This window comes from Staurois parvus, unplaced genomic scaffold (genome assembly GCF_062004578.1).
Source record: "Staurois parvus isolate SC_StPar_1 unplaced genomic scaffold, SC_StPar_1.0 ptg000604l, whole genome shotgun sequence".
NCBI classification, from domain to species: domain Eukaryota; kingdom Metazoa; phylum Chordata; class Amphibia; order Anura; family Ranidae; genus Staurois; species Staurois parvus.
Genome location: NW_028318400.1, coordinates 3,035,694 through 3,061,963, shown reverse-complemented (window position 1 = coordinate 3,061,963; position 26,270 = coordinate 3,035,694). Strand labels below are relative to the sequence as shown.

The following is a 26,270-nucleotide window of genomic DNA, read 5'->3' as shown; positions in this document are numbered from 1 at the left end:
TCACAAACTTAATTATTTAAATTACTTATGTTTTGCACATAATTTTGATATTTTTTGATATTAATTGATAATAGATATATATATCTTTTGCACTAATGTTCCTTCACAAGTATGGTTGGCTTATGATGTGATTGTCTGGACTTGTCCAATCTGGAAGCATTAGATGTTCTAGAGCTGTAAAAATCAATCCCAGTCAGGACTTGACTAGATAGTATTAACCATACCAATGAGTTTTCCTGGATAATTTGATAATCTAACACCCTAGTGCCCAACGTGTGGTCCAACGGCTGCATGTGGCCCTCTGGTATATGATGTGCCACCCTCAGACCTCAGTAGTCTGTAGTGGGAACATTGATTAGGGTAATGGCATTGATCCCAACTAGCCTCATATAACATGTTCCCAGTTTCGTATTGTCTTCTGCTGCATATCCCCAGGCAAAAAGGTGACTTGTCCAAATTCTCTGACCTTCATTTCATCTAATAGGTCTGCAGTTTGACAGTCTTGTCAAGCATTATATATATTGAACGTTATGTGTGACCCTTTGATGTCAGGGGCCACATTTAAGGCCCACTTTAGCTCATATGTTGACAACCACTGATCTAACATCTTAATTGTAGCCACTCTACAGTCCACTTGGTTTACTTGTTTCAGATATCTGCTATGCGTGAAGAGAAGAAAACCCTAACCAACAAAATTAATGATTATGAGAAACAGAAGAAGCAGATGTCTAGTGAACTAGAAATGAAACAGAGGACTATTCAACAACTTAGTAAGGTAATCATAATGTGTGTGTGTGTGTGTCTCTCTCTCCCTCTTCCGCTCATTGGATTCAGGTGTTCCAATCACCTCCATGGCCACAAATGTATAAAATCAAGCACCTAGGCATGCAGACTACTTCTGCAAACATTTGTTAAAGAATAGGTCACTCTAAGGAGCTCAGTGAATTCAAGCGTTGTACCGTGATGGGTTGCCACCTGTGCAATAAGGCCATCCATGAAATTTCCTTGCTTCCACTTTGTTATAAAACCACTAACAGTTGACCGTGGAATATTTAGCAGAAACTGGGAAGAACAGCTACTCAGCCACGAAGTGGTAGGCCACTTAAAATGACAGTGGGGTCAATGCATGCTGTAGCGCGCAGAAGTCATCAACTGTCTGCAGAGTCAATAGCTAAAGACCTTCAAAACTTGGTGTTGCCTTCAGATTAGCACAACAGTGCGTAGAGAGCTTCATGGAATAGGTTTCCATAGCCAAGCAGTTCCATCCAAGCCTTACATCACCAAGTGCAATGCAAAGCGTTGGATGCAGTGGTGTAAAGAACTGAGCAATCAAACACCACTGATTGCTTTGCTTTGTCTTTTAGCCTATCAGGATAGGGTGGTACCTTTCATATCTGAGTTTCCCATCTGTGGGCTACTACTGTAGTATCAAACTCAGGCATGGATGCTGTTTCTGAGCCAATCGCATCTCGGTTTCTTCTAGAATGTTGTACTCTGCCATGAAACTTCGCACACTGTCCAGAAATCAGGCATGGGAAGCCTTTCCTATTGTAGGGGCGTACGCAAATGCAATAGGTAATGGCTTTTACTACAAACCATTTTTAATATTCCTCTGATACAATTTTGTCATGTATGTGCTAATTAGGTTATCTGAAGACAGATTGGTCGTCACTTAAATCTTCTAGCCAAGCAAATGAGTTATAATAATCTACTGTTGCTTATTATGAATTTGATAAGCCTATGGGAAAGTCTTGGATGATCTTTTAAAATTATTCCCCTGCACCGTTATAAATGCAAAAAAAATAAATTTCTACTATAATAAAGCTGCAAAAGAAATTATTACAAGGTAAAAATAGGAGTTGTCGTTTATTTGGTGTTACATAATAATAATAGAATTCGAGCTTTCTCAGCTCGGTGAAATAACAGACCTTAATAATAACAAAGCCTGCCTGTTAAAAGGCTGTAGTAACATTTTCTCATTTCATTCTTGTTTACAGATTACACATAGTGGCTTCATAACTAGGGCATCTGCTTAAATCAAGCTGGTTAATCATTCTGACATGGAAAGACTACATAGTGATCAGTGTATGATTTATGTTCTCATAAAATTTGCTGTGGCATAGCTGATATTCATACACTTCTTCTTATATAGGAACAGCGCGGTAATGAGAAAAATGGAGACACAATGCAGCTGTACCAAAAAGCATGTCAAGGTAATGAGTTCCATATATTATCTACACACCTGAAGACATGTATGTGATATTTACATTAGCAACATAAAATATTGTACTCTAAATCTGGACTATGTGTCTGCATCAAGAATGGCAACAAGAATGGTAAACGACTGTATACATTCCTTGTCAAATAATTGAGTCACTGCTCTTCATAAAGACTCATCTATTCTTTTCTTGGTGCTGTGTAGGCATGAATTAAATGAAGCTGTGTTCACTATAACTCTCCCTAGCCAAACTCAGTAAAGTAAAACATAAATTGGACCTTTTTGTGACTCGAAGTGGTTCTAAAGGCAGAAGGTTTTTTTTTTTTTTACATTAATTCATTATATGCATTAAGGTAAAGAACCTTCTTTGTGCAGCTCCCCCTTCAGCCCCCCTTATACTTACCTGAGCCCCATCTTGATCCAGTGATGTGCATGAGAGCCGCTGCTCTCCTGGGTCTCTCTCCCCTCATTGGCTCACATAGCAGTGGGAGCCATTGGCTCCTGCTACTATCAAGCACAGCCACTGAACCAGTGAGCAGAGAGTGGGGGAGGGTTAATGAATGTCCATTCATAGGAGTGCGGCTCAGGAGCAAGCCTACCCTAGTGTCCCCATAGCAAGAGGGGAAGAGCCAGGACTGCTGGCGCAGATCACAAAAAAAAGAGGATCAGGCCTGCTCTGTGCAAAACCATTACACAGAGCAGGTAACTATATAACATGTTTGTTATATTTTTTTTTTTTCACATTACAACCTTTAAAGTTACTTTTAAATCTACAGAAACACATTGCTTGTAAATTTCTGACAAGTTACATAAATATACAGTAATATCACTTGGTGTACCTTTTTATCAATAAAAAGCCATTATTGAGTTGCATCCTATCAGTCGCTTCATCCCTAGTGATCAACAGTGTAATTTTGTCAACAAGTCACAAGGTGAGAGGCTGCAGCGGAGGCTGATCTATGTCAGACATTTGTGAACACTGCTACAAACTGCAAGGTACCAGGAATTACATGATTGTTCTCTCCGAGATGGCACCTCCAAGTAGGCAATGTGGATGTGTTTCACTTACACATTATATAGCATGTAATAGATCTGACCCCAGCTTCACTTTCAGAAACCTGTACACAGTCTGAGGAGGTTAAAGGCCTTGTAGATTAAAAATAACCCGATAAATAATATATTTTCTATTAAATCAAACCTTTGCTTGTACGAAAATACTGTTTGCTCAAAGGTAACACTGAAAGCAGATTGTTTCCTGATAGAGAACTGGATTTGTCAGCATGGAGCAGATGGGTGGAATCTCCATATCTCGGGAAAATTTAGGCTCCAACATTCTTTGTTAATGGAGTCTCTTGGTTTTTTTTTTTCTTATAGTATTTGAGGACTGGTGCTCCAGACTACCTTTTTAGTTTGTTGGGGGTTTTTTCTCCCCTGCTTTCCTGTACATAAACACTGCACAACCAGGCACATGCACAGCTTTGCCAGGTAGATATCTTTGTACCAACTTTTTATTGTGCATATAATGTCATTCTTTTTCAGTTTTGAGTGCACCCGGGGTTGAATCTCCCTCTGGTTTCTCTCTTGTATTGCAATGGAATCACACTTTTCCTTTGTATAGTATACAGGGGTTAGACAAAAAATGGAAACACTACATGATTTCAGGTGTGAAAGTGAAGACATGTTTCGCATTGAAAGTGGAAGTGATGTATTATTCTTTTGCTTCCGCTGTCTGATGAGACCCCAAGCTAACAGGTGGGGAGCCTCACTTTCGTAGTTCACTGCATGCGCTGCTAGTAATAAAGAGTCATGTCAGTGCTTACTGAGCTTCAAAGAGGTCCAGTTGTTGCTTCCCATTTAGATGGCATCTTTGTGACTGAAGCTGCCAATGTATTTGCCGTGTCAGTATCAAATGACTGCATTTACAGTTTCCGGGAAAACGTCTGATAAGCATAGGAGCAGTCGACATGGTCAACTGACCAAAAAAGACAAAAGGAAATTGCGCATGATTGTGACCTGGAATAAGAAAATTGCTGCAAAAGTGACTGCAGAACTCAATCTCAGTCTTCACGGGACAATCCTGCACACTTCCTTTTGTCTTTCGGTCACTTCCGCATGCTGTCACTTTCCCCCCCTGCAAATCTTGTCCTGTTTCTATTTTTTTGTCTGAGCCCCGTATGTGTAAGTGCAGACCAACAGATTGAGAACCCTTCATAATGAACTGGGGAGTGCTAGCTATTGGATAGAATCATGTAGAAGGTACTGTATAACCTTATTCATTTTAAATCATAGATGTGGCTTAATGTATTTCCATGTAATGTTGTATCACTCCTGAATGTGGACTGTCCCTTCTATGAGCTTCTGTTCTGTAACATGGTAATGTGTTTTTGTTATGTTGGTGTATATTCCAAAATCTGCGCATTACAGATACTGTGATAGACTGTCAAATGATTTTACTGAAGTGCTTTAGCTGTGAAAAAGTGTGCTAACCTAATTGTTGCAAGAAGATATGGGAAGGGTGAAAGCTGAGGATTCTTGTATCGGTCTGTCTCAGATGTGAAGGTAAAGGAAAAGATCATTGAAGACATGAAGCTTACACTCATAGAGCAGGAACAGACTCAGGAAGAACAAGAGCAGGCACTTGAGGCCAAAGTGGAAGAAGCAGAAAAATTGGCTGGAGGTATGTTGCCTTGAAAGTAATCATTTTGAAAGTATTTTTTTTCTTTTACTGCTTTACAGTACACCATGTGTCATCCTTATCAGCTTAAGCTTTTATATACCATTTGTTATATTAAAATGTATCCATAATGAATTACTGAAAAGTCCATTCCTATTACTATGGCAGCCTATGCAAATGCTACATTGGTAAGTTACAGTGTGTGTTTGCGACTACTTACCTGTCGTTGTATTATTCATTTTTACAGCTCAGGGAAATAGGGAAAATTTTAAAAAGATTTATATAGTGCCCCTGATTTGGAATTGGCCCATTGATGCCAAGACCTCAGCAACTGTGGTTCTAATGAGAAATATAAACTATTTACATTCGCCAGTGTTCCCTTTGTATTATATTCTACTGCAGTTTGTGCACAGCTCTGATTACTATAAGGGAAAGAAGCCTAACATTTTTTACCTAAATGCGCTCTCTGCATTAAGATAAAAAATGTTCCAGTACCTGTATTGCCTCTTCACCCTTCCTTATACTTACCCAGGTCCTCACGCAATCCATTGCTGTGCCCATCTGCGGCGGCTCTCCCCTCTCTCACAGGCTTTGCTGAGGTAGTGGGAGACATTGGGTTCCGCTACTGTCAGTCAAATTCTTTGAAGGGGATGGGGCCCAGCCCAGTTCTGTCTGCTTATAGACGCAGGCAGCGTGGCTCAGAATCTAGCCCAGAAGTGTGTCTAGGACGTGGCTTCCTTTGGTGGCATACCAAGAAGAGGAGGAGCCGAGGGTGTTGGCGGGGTCCCCAGAAGAGGAGGATCAGAGCCACTCTGTGCATTTCTATTGCACAGAGCAGGTAAGTAGAACTTGTTTGTTATAAAAAAAAAAATTTGACTTTACAATCACTTTAATGTGCTCACTTTTTGCAATTTGAATGCAACAAGTCAGCATTGTTATGCTAGCTTTTTATTCTGTATGTGATGCACTGTTTTTTCTTTTTGTAGAATTGGAATTGTGGAAACAAAAGTACAGAGAACTTGAAAAGATTCCTAGTAATGAAATCCTAACAAAGTTAAGCTGTGAGACTAATAATAACATAAAGACTGTCAACACAGAGGTAACCAAGCTACAGAAAGAGCTAAAAGTAAGTTTGTAACTGTTGTGCCAGACATATATTTTATTAGCTGCTGTGCTGATCTAATTCTGCAATAAAGACCTTTGATTCTGCTAATTACAGCACATTTTTTGGGTAATTCCCCTCCTTTTTTTCTGTGGTTTTCCATTTATCTTTCCAATTAAGATTTTAGTCTTTTACAGACAGAAAGCGGCTTGTGGAAAGGTTCACTTATCAGTTTGGGTAGTTTTATATTGCTGTCTGTATTCAGGAAGTTCACTTCTTGATATGAAGTAGGACAACAATGGTACTTTGTGTTGCTGTTTTGCATAAAGAGCGACTTGCTGTCACTATGGACAGACAGAACTAATAGGGGATGTAAAGTTCTGCCCTTACTTCAAGCTGCTAACAAATGTTTTTCATGACAACTACTGGTTCTGATTTATTGCAATATTGTCTTTGGGCTGTAAGCCGTGAAAGGATAATTTTTCTTCTCTATAGAACGAAGGACTGTTTTTCTATTGTTTTACAAGACCTGGGTTCCAGCTGTACCATATCCCATAGCCTACGCAGCTGTAGCTTGCATGCAGTGCTCAGATTTGCTGCCTATTGTTATAGCCATCTTACGCCATATTATAAGAAGTTATGCCTGCCTACAGAGCCTTGATGTGTTCTAATGTTATAACATCCCTGCTCCACTTCTGTTGGAAGATTCATAATCCGTGACACTGTCTTACATGGATAATCAAATCATAAATGGAAATTCGTAAATGAACCCCAAAGTATCCTACAAAACTAGAGTTGAGGTATGCTTCAGCTTAAAAATGCTGATTGCGTGTGATGTGTGCAGTTGTAATTCACTTTTACTTGTTTGTAGGAGTTTGAGGAGAAATATAGCAGTGACAGAAAGAAATGGCTAGAGGAGAAAAAGACTCTCATAACCCAGGCTAAAGAGTCAGAAACCCATAGAAACAAAGAAATGAGAAAATTTGCTGAAGATCGCGAGCGTTACATAAAGCAGCAGAGTGACATGGTAAGAACATGTAATGTTTGCTGTTTGTAATCTCTTGGTAGCTTTCATGAGTGATGTACTCATGCCAATGATGACAGATGGTTGGATAGTACTGATAGCAAAGTGTATAATAAAGTTAAGCCTAGTGGACTTAGGGCTCATTTAGACTTGCTTTGACTTTAACACACAATAAAGCGCTTACCGCTTCAACATGCTTTTATGATATGTTTTTGATGCTTCGGTGGTGCTTTTTTTTATGTTTTAATTAAGCTTGCCAAATTCCGTGTGTGTTGATTTTTTATTTGTTTTAAAGGGGCCCAGTAGAACCCCAGCTGAGTGGTACCCCCACTCAGTCGATCCTCAACTCATTGGTACATTCGTTCAGCAAATCCCATGCTCGGTAGTACCTCCCAGCTCTGCTGATTCCCCACTCTGTAAAAACCCCCAGCTCTGCTGATTCCCCACTCTGTAATAACCCCCAGCTCTGCTCATTCCCCACTCTGTAAAAACCCCCAGCTCTGCTGATTCCCCACTCTGTAATAACCCCCAGCTCTGCTCATTCCCCACTCTGTAAAAACCCCCAGCTCTGCTCATTCCCCACTCTGTAATAACCCCCAGCTCTGCTCATTCCCCACTCTGTAATAACCCCCAGCTCTGCTCATTCCCCACTCTGTAATAACCCCCAGCTCTGCTCATTCCCCACTCTGTAATAACCCCCAGCTCTGCTCATTCCCCACTCTGTAATAACCCCCAGCTCTGCTCATTCCCCACTCTGTAATAACCCCCAGCTCTGCTCATTCCCCACTCTGTAATAACCCCCAGCTCTGCTCATTCCCCACTCTGTAATAACCCCCAGCTCTGCTCATTCCCCACTCTGTAATAACCCCCAGCTCTGCTCATTCCCCACTCTGTAATAACCCCCAGCTCTGCTCATTCCCCACTCTGTAATAACCCCCAGCTCTGCTCATTCCCCACTCTGTAATAACCTCCAGCTCTGCTGATCTCCCCCACTCAGTAGTAACCCCCATCTCTGCTGATCCTCCTTTTTGGTCACCGCTCACCTCCCACTATATTTCTCTCCTGCTCCGGTTCCCCAGCTCTGTCGATCCTCTGCAGCTCAGTCCTCTCTCTCCGGTCATAGCTCACCTTCCACTTTAGCTCACTTTCCTGCTGCTCCTTGTTGTACACCAGATTAGAGTCCAGTACTGAGTATTAAACCTTAGACATTACTATATGTGGGTGGCGGTTAATTTTATACCTGGCAGTATGTAAAGGAATTGGGAGGCCCTGTCCAATAAGTTGCAGGTTATAACAAATGAAAGCATAAATCAGTACATGTAAATATACAAACAAAAACGTGACTGATAGTCCCAAAAAGATGATGAAACAAAAAATAAATGCAATTCTTCCAAAATATCCAAATAAGTGAAAAATCTTCCTGCTGGTGATTGCACTCAAAATCCCAGTGCTGTAAATCTTCAATACATGTGAATCACTACAGTGAACATAGACTTCTAGGTGGACTCTCACCTTCTTGCATGGACCTGTATGTGGACACAGGTCAAACAAATCATCTCCCCTATTAGTGGGGGTAACACAACTTGCTCTTCTGTGCACTCTTCCCCTTATGAATCATCACTGGACCTTCACAAATGGCACCCGATTTCAGTACAGCCAACAATGTGGATAAAGCTCAACAACCACACAGTAGACCATAGTGCAGCAGGCTTCTTTAAAAGGTATGTATTTATTAAAGCATATGAACTCACATGATAATAGTGTTAAAACTGCATAAAGCAGCGGTCAGAATCAAACAATGGAGAGCAAGACCCTGCCTGTCAGAACAATGTAGGTGCCCTGACATCACCTGACCTCCTCACGTGTATCGTCACACACCATGTGACTTCATCAGAGGTAGCTACTAAAAGAAAAAAGGTTTGGCTATAGATGTGCTTAAATTATGAGCCTTAGAATTGTTGGTTCAGAAAGTGATCTCTCTTGACACATTTTCAGTGCTGTTAGAACTTGGTATGGTAAATATGACTTTGGTCTTGTTCACATCATCTTTTCTTTCTAAAGACCAATCCACCTGGGATCACTTTTAAGAGAGCGTTTGACAGGTGGTGAGGAGGAGTTGTATTGTCTCCTCACTACCTGCATTAACCCCTTGAACCCCGCACTAGCCCCTCATAACTTCGTCCAGTAGAATAGGTGATGTTCGGCAGGCAGTAGCACCCTCCAAAAGTGACTAGATAATATTCCTGCTGCAAAGCAGAGTACACCCTCAACTGCTTCCTCTGCAGCTAAAGCTGGTAGCTGTTTTGGAGCAGTAAATGTGCAGCTCAACCGCTAAAGTGAATTATTATTATTATACAGTATTTATATAGCGCCAACAATTCGCTCAGCGCTGTACATTGCAATGGGGGACAATACATGAGACAGTACAATAACAATACAGTGCAAAACACAAGAGGTTCGAGGGCCCTGCTCCTTGGCGCGTACAATCTAGGAGGGAGGGGATAGTGGTACGGGAGGAAATGCTGTGGGGGATGGAGTGGTAGGAAGAGTGGAGGAGATCGGCAGTTAGCAGAGGGTGGGGTAGGCTTCCCTGAAGAGGTGGGTTTTTAGGGTGCGCCTAAAGGAGAGGAGAGTAGGTGATAGTCTGATGTATTGGGGTAGGGAGTTCCAGAGGATGGGTGATGTCCTGGAGGCGGGCATGGGAGGAGGAGATCAGAGAACTAGAGAGAAGGAAGTCTTGTGATGAGCGGAGAGTGTGTTTTGGGTTGTATTTGGATATTCGGTCGGTGATGTAGTTTGGGGCAAAATTATGGACAGCTTTGTATGTCAGTGTTGGCAGTTTGAATTTGATCCGTTGGGCAATCGGAAGCCAGTGGAGGGATTGGCAGAGGGGGGTGGCGGAAACGGAGAGGTTGGTAAGGTGGATGAGTCTGGCCGCCGTATTCAGGATTGACTGAAATGGGGATAGCCTGTGGTGAGGCAGGCCAGTGAGGAGGGAGTTGCAGTAATCGAGTCGTGATATGATGAGGGAGTGGATGAGTTGCTTAGTAGTTTCTGGGGTTAGGAATGGGTGTATTTTGGTGATGTTGCGGAGGTGGAGTCTGCATGAGTTTGTTAGCGATTGGACTTGGGGCTGGAAGGATCGATTGGAGTCTATTATGACACCAAGTACTCTGGCTTGCGGGGTGGGCTTGATGGTGGCATGGTTGGATGTGGTGGAGAAGTCAGTGGGGGGGGGGGGGGGGTGCGCAGGCTGGGGGGAAGACTAGGAGCTTGGTTTTGGAGAGGTTCAGTTTAAGGAAGTGGAGCAACATCCAATCTATGTCGTTCAGTAGGCTGAATGAGCCCTTTAGGGAGAAAAGGTTTCAACTGTTTTGTTTTTGGGATAAAAAAAAATTGGAAGTTTTCGAACGTTCTCACCTAGATATAGCTAAATGGGACCAAAATGGCTTCTTGGAATCGAGAGCAATGGCTAGAGGACCCCAGAAGAGGAGGATTGGGGCTGCTCTGTGCAAAATTATGTTTTACGGCTGTAATTGCACATTCACTGGTACAGTAAAAAGGATGGCGCATCCTGGTTCATCACATAGTAAGTAGATACAGTATTATACTTAAACGTCAAAAAAACATGGGCTGTGGTTCTAACCCTACACCATCTAAACCTCAAAAAAGCATTTTGCCCTTAGATACACATAGAATCCCCTCCACTGGCCATAACTGCTCTGTTTACTTGCAGAGAATCCACAGGAGGCAAGTTGACAAGCAATGTATTTTATATTGAGTTGAATTCTGAAATAGAAACTTTGGTTTTGAAGGTATTTTTTTTTTTTTTTTTTTTCCAATTCATAAAATATTGCATTTTTTTCTTTTCTTCCAGGAGCAACTCTCAACTCAGTTGGCTGAGAAGGATAGTACTCTTCAGAACTGGCGCAACGAGAGGGACACACTTGTTTCAGCACTTGAAATCCAGCTTAAAAACCTGCTGTCCAGCAATGCTGAAAAAGAGCGAGAAATCGAAAATTTAAAAAAATCTAACCATGCACAAAACCGTGAGGTGAGATTAGTAAAGACAGAATTTCAGAATTTGTCTTCTCTTTCACTGCTTCATTCTATACAATTCTTGGAGTCCAGTCAAAATAGAAATAATTTAATTTGTGGACTCTTGGTTAATTGGAGAGGTTTAATAGCACTGATTCACAGTTGGTAGGTGATGCAAACATCACATTTCATTCTAGAGATGATTTGACCTCTGGCTATGTGCATGGTACAGGGAAAGAGCATATAACTCAGAACAGAAAGAATTGCAATACTTGGAAACCCTAACAATAAATTGTAATCTGCTTCCAATAGCACAATTATAGGAAAAGCATGGTGAGCTCTAGATTGAAAAGGAAATGCTTTATCTTGTCCACTGAGGGACACAGAAATTCATAAATTGTTGGGGTCATACTGCCACCTACAGGGGGATTGGACACTGACCAACAAACCAGTATAACACCTCCTGTTTCCAACATGTTTCAGATTTTTTTTCTTCAAGTGTGCTAGGATGGTTGTCTTTTCTCTGCTGTGCTGAGAATCCTCTAACCTTTTTGTTAGCTGACTTTTTTCTTTAATCAAGATTCATGATACATCCCACTGAGCTGACCTCTTCTCTGTTCTTCCCACCTACAGTGATTTGATTACCTTCCCCCCCCTAACTTTCTTCTACTACCCAACAACTGGGTTTGTTTATTTGAAGTCTAGGCTTGTACCCCGAGCTACATTGTTTCCTCCTTGCAGAGCAACATATAAGATCCTAGATGCACTGGGGACAGTCCCACCTTCCTGGGTGCTTCACTCTCGAGTAGCGTTTCTGGTGCTGCCTACTGTGTTCCCCTGAGGTCCCTGACACTGATGCCCCAGAATTTTGTCCTCTACTTGAGCCTATGCAATCTTTTGAGTCTTTACTGTGGTGTGGCCCCTTCCTTTGGTTTATCCCAGGATTTCAACTCCGTCTTGCAGGATTTCATGAACCAAATGGTAATTATATTGCTGGCTCTGACTACAAAACCCACAAGCATTCCCTACAGAATCCTTATGTGACCTACATGCAGAATTAGCAGCCTCTGACCCTTCAGCCACCAAGGCTGGGGATGAATTTCTTCAGTCCTTAATGGATGATCCAACACGTGAGAAGTTGCACGATTTTGCTATTACTCACAAACCTAGAGATTGCCTTGACTCTCATTGATGCAGTATGCACCACCTCAAAGATCAAGGATCTGCCCGTAGCTTCTACCAGTGCTGTCCCCAGTCTTTGGGTAATCAAGCCTGCTAAGGCTGTTGCACCCTCTGTTCGCAATCTTCCTTCTTGGAGACTGGTGGAAACCTGACAAGTTGTTTTCCCTTCCCAAACCGCTATCAGCTCTGTACTCATTTGAAGAGGAATTTGTTAAATGGTGGACTGCCCCCACTGTGGATCTGGCAGCATCCAATCTTGACAGGAGGATGTATCTGTGTTTAAGGACACATTTGACAAGGAACTAGAGGACCGTCATAGAACTTTATTCTTTTGCTTAGGCTCTGTACTGCAAACTACCTTAGCCATGATTTTAGTCTGCCAGTCCCTAGCGGATTGGACTAAGGCCCTCAAAGGGATCTGCTAACTATGGCAGTTGATCATAATAACACATTTGGGGCTCACATCCACACTATAGATGGGTTGTTAGTGGTCTGCCATCTTATTTTTCAAATGAATTCATGAATCTCTTACCAGTTAAAATGAGGAGGACTGTTTGGCTTAATTGTTTCTGCTTTTTCCACCATTTCTGGGTGGCTCAGACAGGTAGTCATGCAAAATGATGGTCTCAAAAATCGTATTCACCCTTTCTTGTGAAGATGCACTCTACTGGATCTGTGAGTGCTTCTTGAGCTTTTTTGGTGTCAAGCAACGGTTTCCCAGATTTGCAAGACATGTCATCTGGTCTTCTGTTTACATGACTTTGAAGTTTTCCCAGGTGGATGGTCAAACCTGTTCTGATGCCCATACTTTAAGCAAAAAGTCCTTCAAGTGGGGTTCCATGAGCTGCAGGCAGTCCCTAGAGCTATTGTTTTTTTTATTGTTTTAGTGGTCTGATTCTCAACCTATAGTTGGATTGCTTTTAAACATCCTGGCAGTTTCTGAATTCCTGTGTCCCTTAGGCTCCATTCACACTTTTTACTTGTCATGCTACTTTGGACACTTGAAGTCGCATGACAAGTTTCAGCACATGTATTTCAGTGGAAGTCATTAAAATCTATGTGACCTAAAATTGCAGCAACTTTAACCACTTGCCTACCTGGCACTTTCACGCCCTTCCTGCCTAGGCCAATTTTCAGTTTTCAGCGCTGTTACAATTGCACGATCATGCAATACTGCACCCATATGAAATGTTTATCATTTTTTTGAGACAGAGCTTTCTTTTGGTGGTATTTAATCACCTCTGGGTTTTTTTTATTTTTTGATAAACCTAAAACAACTGAAAATTTAGGGGAAAAAAAAGTTTTTTTTTTTAGTTTGTTAAAACATTTTGTGAATGAGTAATTTTTCTCCTTCGCTGATGTGCGCTAATGAGGCTGCACTGATGGGCACTGGTAGGCTGCACTGATAAGGGGGCACTGGTAGGCGGCACTGATGGGCATTCACAGACATCACTGATGGGCACTGAAAGGCAGCACTCATATATGGCACTGACTGGCACTGATAGTTGGCACTGAAAGACAGCTCAGATGGGCACTGACAGATAGCACTGATGGGTCTACACTGATCATCAGGGCACTGATCATCAGTGCCCTGATGATCAGTGTAGATGTCCCCTCTGAGGAACGCCAGTTACCGGCTCTCCTCGCGATCTGTTTGGCGTGACAGCTCGTGAGGAGAGAAATGCCGATAGCTGGCATTTCCCTTTTTACATGCAATCAGCTGTGATTGGACACAGCTGATCACATGACAGAGCCGAAGTTATCGGCTATTTCCGCTGATCGGTGATCACTCCACCGATTGCTCACTGCGCGCCCCTGGGGGTGTACACGCGCGGTTACAGTGGGAGGACGTCATATGACGTCCTCCCAGAATGAGAGAACCGCCTTGCGCCCATCATTTCCTTATATGGCGGGTGGGAGGCGGTTAAAAAGGTTCCTGCATTACTTTGATGCAAATTTCATGCAACTTGAGTGCCATAAACTACTATGTAAAGTCACATCTTAATGTTAGCAATTTGACAGCTATGCAACAGTCAACAGCCACTTCCAAGTCGCACCCAGCCAAAGTTGCATAAAAGTTGTAATGTAAAGTCCCAATGGAAAATCACACAACTTTGGATCACACAAGTGTGAATGGAGCCTTAATGGAAAAGAAAATCAGATTTTTGTGCTTTTCTTGAAGTCTATTGAGAGACACGACCTCTGTGTATTGTCTTGCTCTTGGTACTGCTTGTCACGAAAGTGTGGCATGCTTGGATTAAGCTGGGCTGGCCCACAATTATTTTTTTGCCGTTGTCCAGTCCTCCTGTAGGTGTCAGTATAAGGCTTCATTCACACGGCCTTTAAAAAAAGCACTTTTATACAAGTGCTTTTTGATTATGGATCAGAATGCAACTGCTTTGTTTTTACTGGAGCCATTCATACAGGTGCATAAACATGAGCTGCTTTCTGATCCATAACACAGAATCCAAAAATCTGCATCTACAAACATGCGTTTTACCCATTTGCGCATTTAAACGTATGTATACACATTCGTAAATGCATAAATTGGGTCTAAGCAAAGGGGAAAATAAATTATCATAAAAGCAATACACGCATTAAAACACATCTATAAGCAAGTGATTTACTGATCATTACACTGGATCTTTTCTGCTAGAAAACACTTGTAATAACATCAGTAACATTTTTACGGTCGCGTGAATGAGGCCTAACCCTGCCACTTTCTGAATTTGTGTCCCTCAATGGACTCAAGAAATTTTACATCAAGTATAAATTTTTTTTAATATTAGAATATTGAATGATTTGCGTGACAGTATGAACTAGTATTACTTATATATAAGCTTTAAAAAGGTAATAAACATAAAAATACAATTTTAGTATGTGGCTGCAACCATTTCCCTAAAGGTCCTTTTGACGTGGGCTTTATCAGTTCAGTCACATCTTTTTTGCTAAGAAAAACTGTTGAATACTGATTCAGGTTGCATCAGTGTACATCAGATTGCACATTTGTCTTCAGTTCAGTTTGCATCTTTTTTTTTTTTTTTTTTTTTTTTTTTTTTTTTTTTTTTAGGTGTTGAAGAATCTAATTATAGGTGACAAAAGTATGAATGAAAAATGATTCTTGCCTAAAAACTAACACGAGGGGTCGTAAATGGACAGCATTTGTTTACATCCGTTCAGACCCATCTAAATGGAAAAGGATTCATTCTGGTTCTGTGTAAAAAAAAAAAAAAAAAAATATGGACCTGAGCAGACACAGATGTAGGCAGCAGTCAGCCTCTGAGTTTAACAAGCTACTGGCAGTGGGGATTAATGTGCACCTGTGCCTTCTGCCCGCCACCCTAATACTTACCTGAGCCCAATCTCAGTTCAACGCTGTGCATGGAAACTCTGCGCTCCAGGATCCCTCTCTCCTCATTGGCTGAGACACAGCAGCTCCCATTGCTTTCAATCACAGCCAGTGAGGATAGGGGGTGGGCTAAGCTGCACAGGGCTTGGGAATGGCAGTGGATCCAAGAAGAGGAGGATTGGGGCTGCTCTGTGCAAAACCACTGCACAAAGCAGGTAAGTATAACATGTTTTTTTGTTTCTATAAAGGATAAGTTCACTTCTCCTTACATGTTACACCCATATTCAGGGTGTAACATGTTATGAATGCACCGGCCACCGCTCCCCTGCTTTGACAGCTAGCTGGGACCTTCTTTTTTAAAAAAAAAAACGTAGCCATGAGGGGCTCTGGCTGCATCACTTATTCATTTTGAATATGAAATGGCAAGTCCCGACAGCATTAGCGGCTGTTGGCTTGTGGTTCTCAGTAGACTACCACGGCACTGTGGAGCGCTGTGGTAGTGCACTGGGTCTTTCTGACAGTATATCTGCTTGCCCTTACATCCCGTAGGGGCAAGCATATATACGGACAGATCTGCAGGAGACATGCATGCTTTAGAGGCTCCTGCGACAAAAAATAATAAATGCACATTTTTTTACCTGCAAAAAAAGTGCATTTATTATTTTTGTTATAAAGATGAACTTTCAACTGATACTTGAAGGCTTTGTCTCACTGTACTAAAAAAAAGTTTAAAAAAAAAAAAAAAGCATCCCTCCTTTGCTTGTGTGGGAAGTGTGTACTGCTATGATGGTGGGTAAAGGGTTCACTTTTTCTATCAATACAAAAAGCATTTGTTTCAAGACTACTTGGTTGACTAGCCAAATTCTACTATAGGATTTTACACTTCTGGAAGAAATGAAGAGGCAGCTGGCTGCTAGTGAAGACACCATCAAAGAGCTGCAGAAGAAACTCTTAGAAGTGGAACATAAACCATCCTCATCTGCCACTACAGTGGAAATGGTAAGTACTGATAAAACTAATAATGCACTGCAGAGATGTGATTTTATGTGAACGTGCAGAAAATGTATTTTTATTTTAGTAAGAAAAAAGGAAAACTGGTGAGAGAGACTTCCAATGAGAAGAGGGATTTGTAACATGTAAAAAGTAACGGTGACAACAAAAAGTTGCAGTGTGGTCCCTATTTGTTATACAATATTTGTTACTGATCTGATTGCAGTAATTTGAAGTTTAATTGCCATTGTTTACTGGTCTTTGGACATTATCTTTGAACTGCCACTTCCAGTTTTAGTGGCTAGTGCTTCCTTTCTGTAGAAAACATCATGAAATATGCCCCCCCACACACACATTGGAAGCTAATAATGTGCAGGGGTACCTTACTCTAGCCTTGATTTAGAAGCATTTGAAACCCCTCTGGGCTTTTTGGTAACTTTCATGATGTGAAATGATCATCTTTGTATGGTCGATTTTTGAAGTGAGCCTTTGCGTTACCTGTGCAAGGAAAATCAACCATGTTCACTTACACCAGCTTTGTGCTATTTATACTTTTCATTTGTTTTCCTGCTGCTTCATTTGCCCATTGGATTTTATATAAGAAGCCCTAGGTAAACTGTTGATCTAATCAGAGATTTTGTATGGTTTAGGACTCTCTCCCCACTCCTATGTGACAGGTATGGCGATTGACTCTGCAGGCACCCAGCTCTGTATCAAGGGTGGAAGAGGAGTGGGATATCTGTACTCTGATAAAAGAGTACAAGGAGTTAGTCTTTCTAGCAGCTGAACAGAGCAGGAGGAGAATTACAGGAAGCATATTTGGATGATGGCAGTTGATTATTAACAGAACCCTCTACCACATGCCTCCTTGTTTTGTTTAGTAGGTACAATCTGATAATGTGCTGTAACTATTGTATTTGAATGGTTGCACAAAAGTCTATCAAGTGGTATAGACAACAGACATGCATACTACTTCTGGCATTTAGTAAAATAATGATCAATCTACAGCACTGATCTTTGTTTAATATACAGGTGGAGAAGGTACAAATGCAGACCACTGAACAACCTAAATCAGCCAATTTGTTAAGCAGAGATAACAGGAAGGGTTATTCTTCTGTAAGAAGTGATGTCTCCACGAGTAACAGTCAGGTTAGTAACTGAATAGGAAATATATATGGGAAAAACAATTACAGTGTACATATACTTGCAGTGTTATTTTTAAAAAGATGAAAGGGAGAATCCTTTCAGAGGAGAGTGTTCTCAAGAGGGGGCCATTTCAGTGCAGCATAATACATAAGCTTGTATGGAAACATCCCACGTAAAAGAGTCCAAGCAGTTGCTCTTAATTTCTCTGCCCTCTTTGTTCAACTGTACAGTTGAGTTCAGCCAGAGAGAGTCTGAAGGTTAACATCTTATGCTATGCTCATTGTAGAAAAAATAGTGCTCTGTAATTCCTATGTTATGAGGGTGCATCCTTTATTAAGTGTTTATTCCTAAAATAAAGTTTTTGAACTTGTTAAAATAAACATATATTCTTAGAATCTAAACATATACCCTTAAAAATAATGACTTCAAATTCATTATAGTTACCCTTTAAGGGACTACCCTGCTGGATTACTTGTTGAATCTGGTAGGCCTGTTCTCATACATGCCATTGCCTGCTCCTAGGCTTTCTTTTTTACCATGTAGAAATGTAGGCTTCACTGTAAGTATGTTATTCCCCCTATACAGACTGCATACAAAAAGTAATCAAGAACCCAGGTTTAGAAGACCCTGTCTTATTCTGAATAACCACTTATTTTGTTCGACAGATGTGGCTTCACTTGTCTATTGTAGATTATTTGTACAAGATATTGCTTAAATAGCATAAATTACATAAAATTAACACAGTGCCTTATACCTCACCAATATAAAAAACCGCAAAAGTGTATAAAACACCACCCATACAAACTGCGTCCACATGTCTTATCTTGGTCTGGCTGTGACACTGCTGGGACTAATAAGTACAAGAGGGTCTATTGACCTTAACAAATGCCCACATCCACACGCCTCTACCTGTTCAAGTCCCCATAGCCTGAGGGTTGTAAGGAGCTTGCAAATTTTTATACTAGGGTGGGGAAACCATCAACGCTCAATGAGCCATCGGTTCTCTACTGCTTATAATCAATATTATCAGCATCTGTAACAGTTCCTCTTTAGAAAATTTATCATAAAGATTATTAATGTAGTTCAGTCTCTTGTTAATAGATGACACATAGCCTGAAGTTGCTGCGATAGTTATTCCTCCAAACAGGACAGATAGCTAGCAAAGCGGCAGGAGAGTTAGCAGAAGTGTATCAAAGTAGGCAGCAAGGAGAGTTATACAGAAGCCAAGCAAGCTTAAGCAGACGCCATGATCTGTCATACTGTTTAAGAGATGTGCAGACTGAGAAGCAGCCACCCCACACACACACACTTCCTGGCAGAACTACTATACCCAGTGCTGTGGGAAACATGTACATTTAGAGTACTGCTTTAACTTCTACGAAATGGATACTAGCTTTTATCATACATTAGTCTAACTCTAGTTTTATCTTCCTTCTTTTCTTATTGTGATACAGTATGTGGTTTTGCTTAAAGCGGAGCTCCACCCAAAAGAGGAAGTTCCACTTTAAAGACTGTTCCCTCGCTCCCTATTAAGGATCTGCACCTTTGTGGAGGAGCAGGAGGGGAAGCCTAGGCGATCAGAAGCGTAAGTTGTACTCCACAACACCCCCTTCCTCCTCCGTGTAGTCTTCTGGGACACGTGACAGGTCCCGGAAGACTACGAGACCATTCAGAAAGCACAGCGCTACTTGTGCATGCACAGTGTGCACCCGGATGTGAAGCTGCAAGGTGTCACAGCCGGGTGCCCACACTGAAGATGTCGGTGCTGGGAACACCAGATGGCTGGTGAAACGGGCTGTGGGGAAGGACACCGCGGGATTGAGGGACAGGTGAGTAGCTGTTTTTTAGGTCAGCAGATACAGTTTTTGTTGCTGCTGACTTTTATTTTTTACAGTGTGACTGGAACTCCGCTTTAAGCTACATCCTGCAGTTGAGGGTCACTGTGACCCAAAGATATATAGTTTTGAGTATTAGCACACATTGTACAGAATGTTGATTTCTCAATCTATCGAATAGCATAATCAATGTTGAGGGGTATTAAATGTTTAATTAAAAAAATCCTCCTGCAAGGTAATATATCGCGCTAGTGTGCATCACATACTAGCACATTGTAAAAGACTTGCCTTAAAATGAAGCTCTCCAGTGGCTTGCTGACGGGGCTTCCATCTTTACAGTCTTCCTTCTGGATTTGTGGTTCCGGCTGTTTCAATGGCTGAGCCGCTATGACGTTACTCTTGCGCATGAGAGTAATAGTCACCGAGTTCTGAAGAGGCAGTATGAGTATGCTATATCTAATGAATCAGCTTCAGTTAGAGGTGGACGCGGCAAAGATTACTGTTCAATAGCTGTAACCCCAGTCATTGATACTTGGGCAAACCTTAAAAATTAAATTTTTTTTTCTTGTTGCAGGATGGTTCAGAAACTGTTTTGGACTCCTCTATGATTTCAACTGAAAATGGGAAAACTAGTAGGTTCCCTAAACCACAGATGGAGATTAGATTTAGCCCAGTAAAGCCAAACAAAATGGAAGTTAAACATCACGGTGACAACTTGCCAATAACTGTGAGAATTACTAGAACATCAAGAAAGAGAAAGAGTGGTGAAATGGAGCAGGTAATTTCATTTAGTCCTAATGCCTATTTCCAAAATTGTTCATATGTAACGCATAAGGCAAATACCATGTGGCTTCAAGTGGTATTTTTCAAAAAGTAGCTAAACTGATTAGGCATGTCCTAGATAAAGATGTACAATATTGTGAATTGGTGAGATCACTGAGAAACTTGTGAAATGACTCTTGCAGTCTGCAATCAGGCATGTTTTTCCATACACTATTAAATAAGAAAAATGTCCAGTCACTGACTCAAGTGACTGTATTATGTGGAATTGTATCCTTACTGGACACCATACTTCTCAGACTTTTGACAGAATGCTGTTGCTTGTTCAGCTTTGAAGCTTCGACAAAGAAAGCAAGATTTCCACTGTTTCACTTTTAGGGTTTTAAACTGGGAAACACCATCCTCTGTTCTTAGTGGGGAAATTGCAGGCACAGCAGGCTACATAAAGAATCAGCAGTTAAATAACATGGCCTTACAATAGTACATTCAGTACAAACACTTGCTTCCTACCAGGAGTTTGTTACAGTGCCAAAAATCTGTAAAAATTAAAATTGCACATCTGCTTGGTGGTTTTTGCCATAGCGCATAAAGCGGAGCACCACCCAAAAGGTGAAGTTCCACTTTAAGCCTTTGTCCCCTGCTCCCCATTAAGGATTGGCACCTTTGGGGAGCGGGTACCCAAATTTGACAGGTACCCGCTCCCACTTCTGCTGAGATCACCTAGGCGATCGGAAGCGGAGGTTGTTCTCCCCCATACCCCCCCCCTTTACTACAGGGCCATTCACAAAGCAGAGCGCTTCTTGCGCATGCGCAGTGGGCACCCTTCTGTGAAGCCGCAAGCTGTCACAGCCGGGTACCCACACTGAAGATGCCGGCGCCAGGGAGAGAAGACGGCTGGTGAAACCAGCCATGGTGAGCACACCACTGGACCAAAGGACAGGTAATTGGCTGTTTTTTAAAAGTCAGCAACTACAGTTTTTGTAGCTGCTGACTTTCTTTCATTTATTTATTTTTATTTTTTGAGGTGGAACCCTGCTTTAACTAGTTGTTTAATTTTTTATGGTTTTATTATTGGAAAATGTGTTCCCATTCTAGAACAGACAAGATTGGGCTATTACAAACATCTAAAATAGCTAAAATACAACTTTCTTTCTTGTCTAGTGAGGGATTACAGTGTCTTTCTCCTTTGGGTTATACTGCCCCTTACAGCAGGATTGGGCACTACAAACAAACTGTAGTCCAGCCCAGGATGAACCCTTCTGCTATGAGCATGTTTGTGTTTTGCTAATGCCCTTGGAGGATGGAAGTTAGACTTTTCAAAGCAGAGCTGAAAATAATTTAAAAAAAACATTTTTGCATGCATTTTTCTTATGTTTGTGATCAGTTGGAGGTTGCAGCCCTATCCAGTGCCAGCTTCTGTTGTTGGTCCTTAAGGCGTCTCTTGAACTGTAGTTATTCCCCAGTTTCTCTTGTTAGGCCTGTTAGCAGTTCTTTGCTTTTGCCCTCTCTCCATTTGGACTGCTTTTAGTCATCCCGAAGGTTAGAGACTTCTTGTATCCCTCAGTGAACAAGAAATATGATAGAATGTTTGTACTCAATGGTAAAATCCTTTTCTTTATTCTATTGAGGGACACAGTAATTCAGAATTTGTTGGGCTATACTGACACCTACAGGGGGATATGACACTGCTGTGCACTGTCAATCAGTCAATGAATGGAGCCTTATGCTTCAGGTGTGATGGCTTGTTACAAGCATCAAAACTTATGTCCCACATTGGGTTTGATGTCCATGCGAGTGTGCAGAGTAGTGTGGTTAAGATGCTAGGACACAGATGTCATAACTAAAGAGCATCTGACTTGCTTGACCTTTGGGGGGTGTCTAAACACCAGCCAGTTTTCACCAGAGCTTCTGATGGTGAAGATGGATTTTGATACATGATGGTACCAGGTCACGGCATTAGGATCACCCCACCTAGGGGTGAATGGGAGCAAGGTGGCTATGGATTGGCGATAGGAGACCAGAGCAAAGTTGCAATCAAGCAAAGGGTTGAGGCAGGCTGCTGGAAGTGACAGTAATCTATGTCCAGGCAAAGGGTCAAGGCAGACAACAAGCAAGAGAATGGTTAAAGTAAATTCCCAGCTTCATTTCAATGTACGTCTGGAAGTCCTGGCAGGGATTCTGTAAGTACCAATGGCAGTCCTGGCAGGGTTTCTGCAAGTCCTGTTGAAGTACTGGCAGGAATTGTGAGAGCAGGACTTTTACAAATCCTGACAGGGATTCTAAGAGCAATCCATACCATTGACTGAATCCCACCCTTCTTCATCTACTTTGCTGTTAGTGCTTCAGAGCCTGATTCTGACAACCCATGGGGCTCAAAGACAGACTGCCTAAACCCTCTGAAAAGCCTCCCACATGCAAATGTATCCCCACATCAAGTGAGGGACTGATTGCGTAGCCTGGTGGGTTGTTTGGTAGTTTGCCTATCTGGCATTCAGGTGCAGAGAATGCCACTTTAGGCTCACTGGCTAATCCCTTGCCTCTGACACTTCCTTCAGCTTGTCTTTCTAATCTCTCCTGCTATACAGATTAATGCTGCTTGGGTTCCTCCCATGCCTGGGACCCCTTTCTTCAGCCAAACCATCTGGGCAACCACTATTTTCTTCAAGGAAATCCTCTGTCCATAGCCTGCATACTCTCAAATCTCTTGTCATTGGGCATAGGAGGAAGTTCTTTCTATGTTGACCCACCTCTCTTATTTTGTCCCTGGTGTGATCCTTCAATCACCTATAGGAGCTGTGAGTTAGTTTCTTCTTCCCACACCTGAGGGGCTTCACTCACTGGTGAACTGCCATACACAGGACAGGCATATTCAGGACCTGGGACCTATCTACCTGTGGATGGGTCCTTCCATGTATAATCTGCAACCTCTTGCGGGGGATTTTTTTTTAGATGCCTGGATGCTGTCCTCTGTTCTGTACTTAATGATGCAACTGCTCTTGGTGGTACTGCCAAGATTCATGCTCCTTGCTCCAAGGCAACCAATGCTCTGCTGGTTTTGGGGAATAAGAAGCTTCAAGGCCTATAGTTGAGGTTGGGGTTCGGTAGGCCATTTCATCAGTGGGTTTATTCTAGAATGTCCCTGTGGTATTACTGACGTGCTTGGGAGGATGCCTTGACTTCATCCTCACCTTTATCTGGTGGCTCTATCTCACAAGTCTGGGAATAGGCCTTGCCTTCATTCCTGCCTTCCCTTGTGGGTTGCATCCCATGCACCTTACCACCTCAATCCCATTGACTTTGTGGGTTCAAACCCCTGCGTTTTCAGGGAAACTCAGGACTTCACACTGATTGTGTTGCTTTTGCTGATACAAGGTCTTTCCTGACTGGGGTCATATTTGGATTGTATTCACTATAGTGTAAACTTTTCTAAAATGTACCACTAAGAGCTTAATCTCAGGTGCATGACCAGGTTGAACATTCTAAAGCCCTCATAGGATACTCAAATGCTTTCTCCTGCCTTATCCCCACAAGGATTTGCTACAGGGACAGTTTACAATTGTGTTGCTGCATTCTCTTTACACATGTACCCTTATATTCCTCACCCTTCTCCATGAGTTCCCCAAAAGACGAATACCCTCACATATAGCAGAGACCAGGCAAAAGGGAGCCATTGTAAAATATGCAGGGGAACTTCCATTCCACCAACGGCCCACACAACACTCAATCTCAGAGTGATGATGCGTCCCTTGCACTGGGGCAGGAGCCAGTTCTAACACCAATCTCTGCATCTGATTCTAGCTCTATTTCAAGCACACAACAAGCGGCCTATTTGACAAAAGCAGAATTTTCTGCATCTGCAGTAGGTTAGTAATAGCATTCTTTGTATTTCCTTTAAGTGGTGTTCTTCATGCATTTTCCTTAGATGCAAAATGGGATTTGAAATGCACTTTGGGTTAGATTGTGTTTTTAAAGGTTTTTCTGCAGTGTAATTTTAACCAGTCATGGCTGAAATGCTTTTGTGGTACTCTGAAGAAATAAATGACATAACAAAGTCAAACAATTTTGCAGTAATAATTATCTGTTTCTCTAATTGATTTCCTTTTAAGCATACAATGCTCTCAAGCTGCTGGAAAATTAGATGTAAAGAGTCAGATGACACTAGGAACATTTGTCAGGTATTGAGTTCCCTTCATAGTGTGGGTGAATTAATAACCCGGAAATCATTCTGTAGACTCACATTATATGTTTCCTATGTTTATTAAAGCGTCTGTGGCATATTTCTGAAGCCAAATGCAAGCTTTTTTATTTTCTTTTACTGTAAATATGTGAAATGCATTGAAGATTACAGCAGAAGGATCTAAGTGGCACATTGGCTGCAACCAATTTATGAATCACAAGATATATACCAAAGAGTACATCTATTCTCAGGCATATGGAGGAATTTTGAGTGGTTGGTGCACTTTTTTGGAGTCAGTGCCTTAAAGAACAATTCCACTTTAAGCCATAGACCTATAGATCTAGTAATTCTCTTATAGCTATGGCCACAGATGTATTCTTGGCACACAAACCTTGGAGGGAAAGACCAACCAGGTGCATTTGATCATTTTGTATAATCACTGTTCTCTTGTGTAAGCCAGCACTAGAACCTGCATTCTAGGTAGCCATATGCAGTGTGATCTCTTTGGGAAAGGAAAAGGAGAACATTTATTGAAAATCTCATATCTACCAAATCTATTGCATTGATGGCAATCTCCCACAGAATGAAATACTCCATCAGAATAATTGAAATTGTTACACCACAAAAGTTTGTATTTTGCAGCAGTCTCTGTTTTTGTATGCCATCATCATGTGCCGTGACTGACTGGTGATTTTGTTGCAGAAATTGTTAGCACTTACCATATTCCCATCAATTTTTAGGTAGCTACTATACATATCTGAAAATTACTGGGGAGATGTTCATAGATTGGGTTGTGGGGGAAGCATAGCCAGCACTTTATGGCACTTGAAAATTGAATGACGCTGGCATTTTGATATTTAACGTAAACTATCAGAGGTGAATTCTGTTGTGACCAAGCCATAGAGTTACAATGTCATCATTCCATGGACTGCAGTTTTTTTTTCTTCTTGGCAGATAAACACTCTGCCAAAATAAATTAGTTCCAAAAGGTCCATGTAAATTATGTTTGCACCTGATACACCCCTGGAGAGATTTAGCATGACCAGCGTTTTGGACTGACTGCCTATTCTTATATATACAGTAGGTGCCAGACTCAGGAGTAGACAACTGCTGAACTTTTAGTCCAAGAATCGGAAGGACAAACAAGAATTTAATCCAGACATGGAAAAACTGCGGCACCAGGGCTACATCCAGCTCTGTCGTTGTCCCTATCTGGCCCTCGATGCCTCCACTGTCAGCATTTCTCTCTGAGCCTGTCAGCTTCCTCTGTGTTTTTCAGAGGGTATTTAACAGACAGTGAGGAGGTGTATATCGCCTCCACACCACCTGAGTTAACCATATAATACCACACTACAATTATATGCATTGCACGAGGTTGCAGTATAGCCCTATTGAACTCCAATAGATGAGTTTGACAAGCGGTGCCGCTTGTCAAACTCTGCTGCCCAGTTAAAGATTTTGTGGCAGCTTCATGCATGTGAACAGCCCCATCCTGCTGTTATTTTTCAATTTGGGTGGGTGACCACCCCCGACCACCCATCTGAAAGAGACCTTTTTCGTGGGCAGTTGTACCTAATTATTCCTAGCTCAAGGTGTTTGCTTCCTATTCTTCTGTACTTACAGACCTTCCCAAGTCTGAAATAAATATTGAGCAGAATTAAGTTTGGCCTTCCACAACTGTCCCAATTGCTCATGTGGCCCCTTGTGAAAATTAATTGCCCACCCCTTTTTAATCCAAACACTTTTAACAGTCCA

At 41.7% G+C, this 26,270-nt stretch overlaps 1 protein-coding gene across 4 annotated transcripts in view; it reads left to right on the top strand.

Moving 5' to 3' along the window:
- Positions 1-26,270, top strand: part of KIF20B (kinesin family member 20B) — a 126,526-nt gene that overhangs the window by 83,667 nt on the left and 16,589 nt on the right. For 2 of the 4 annotated variants that reach the window (XM_089692768.1, XM_089692767.1), the window contains exons 22-31: positions 653-775; positions 2,153-2,213; positions 4,770-4,895; positions 5,879-6,018; positions 6,866-7,021; positions 10,896-11,072; positions 16,461-16,586; positions 17,610-17,726; positions 20,133-20,336; positions 24,445-24,513. In XM_089692768.1, the coding sequence (XP_089548894.1) occupies positions 653-775; positions 2,153-2,213; positions 4,770-4,895; positions 5,879-6,018; positions 6,866-7,021; positions 10,896-11,072; positions 16,461-16,586; positions 17,610-17,726; positions 20,133-20,336; positions 24,445-24,513 (1,299 nt within the window). The remainder of the gene's footprint in view (positions 1-652; positions 776-2,152; positions 2,214-4,769; positions 4,896-5,878; positions 6,019-6,865; positions 7,022-10,895; positions 11,073-16,460; positions 16,587-17,609; positions 17,727-20,132; positions 20,337-24,444; positions 24,514-26,270) is intronic. The other 2 variants (XM_089692770.1, XM_089692769.1) reach the window with 2 other exon arrangements.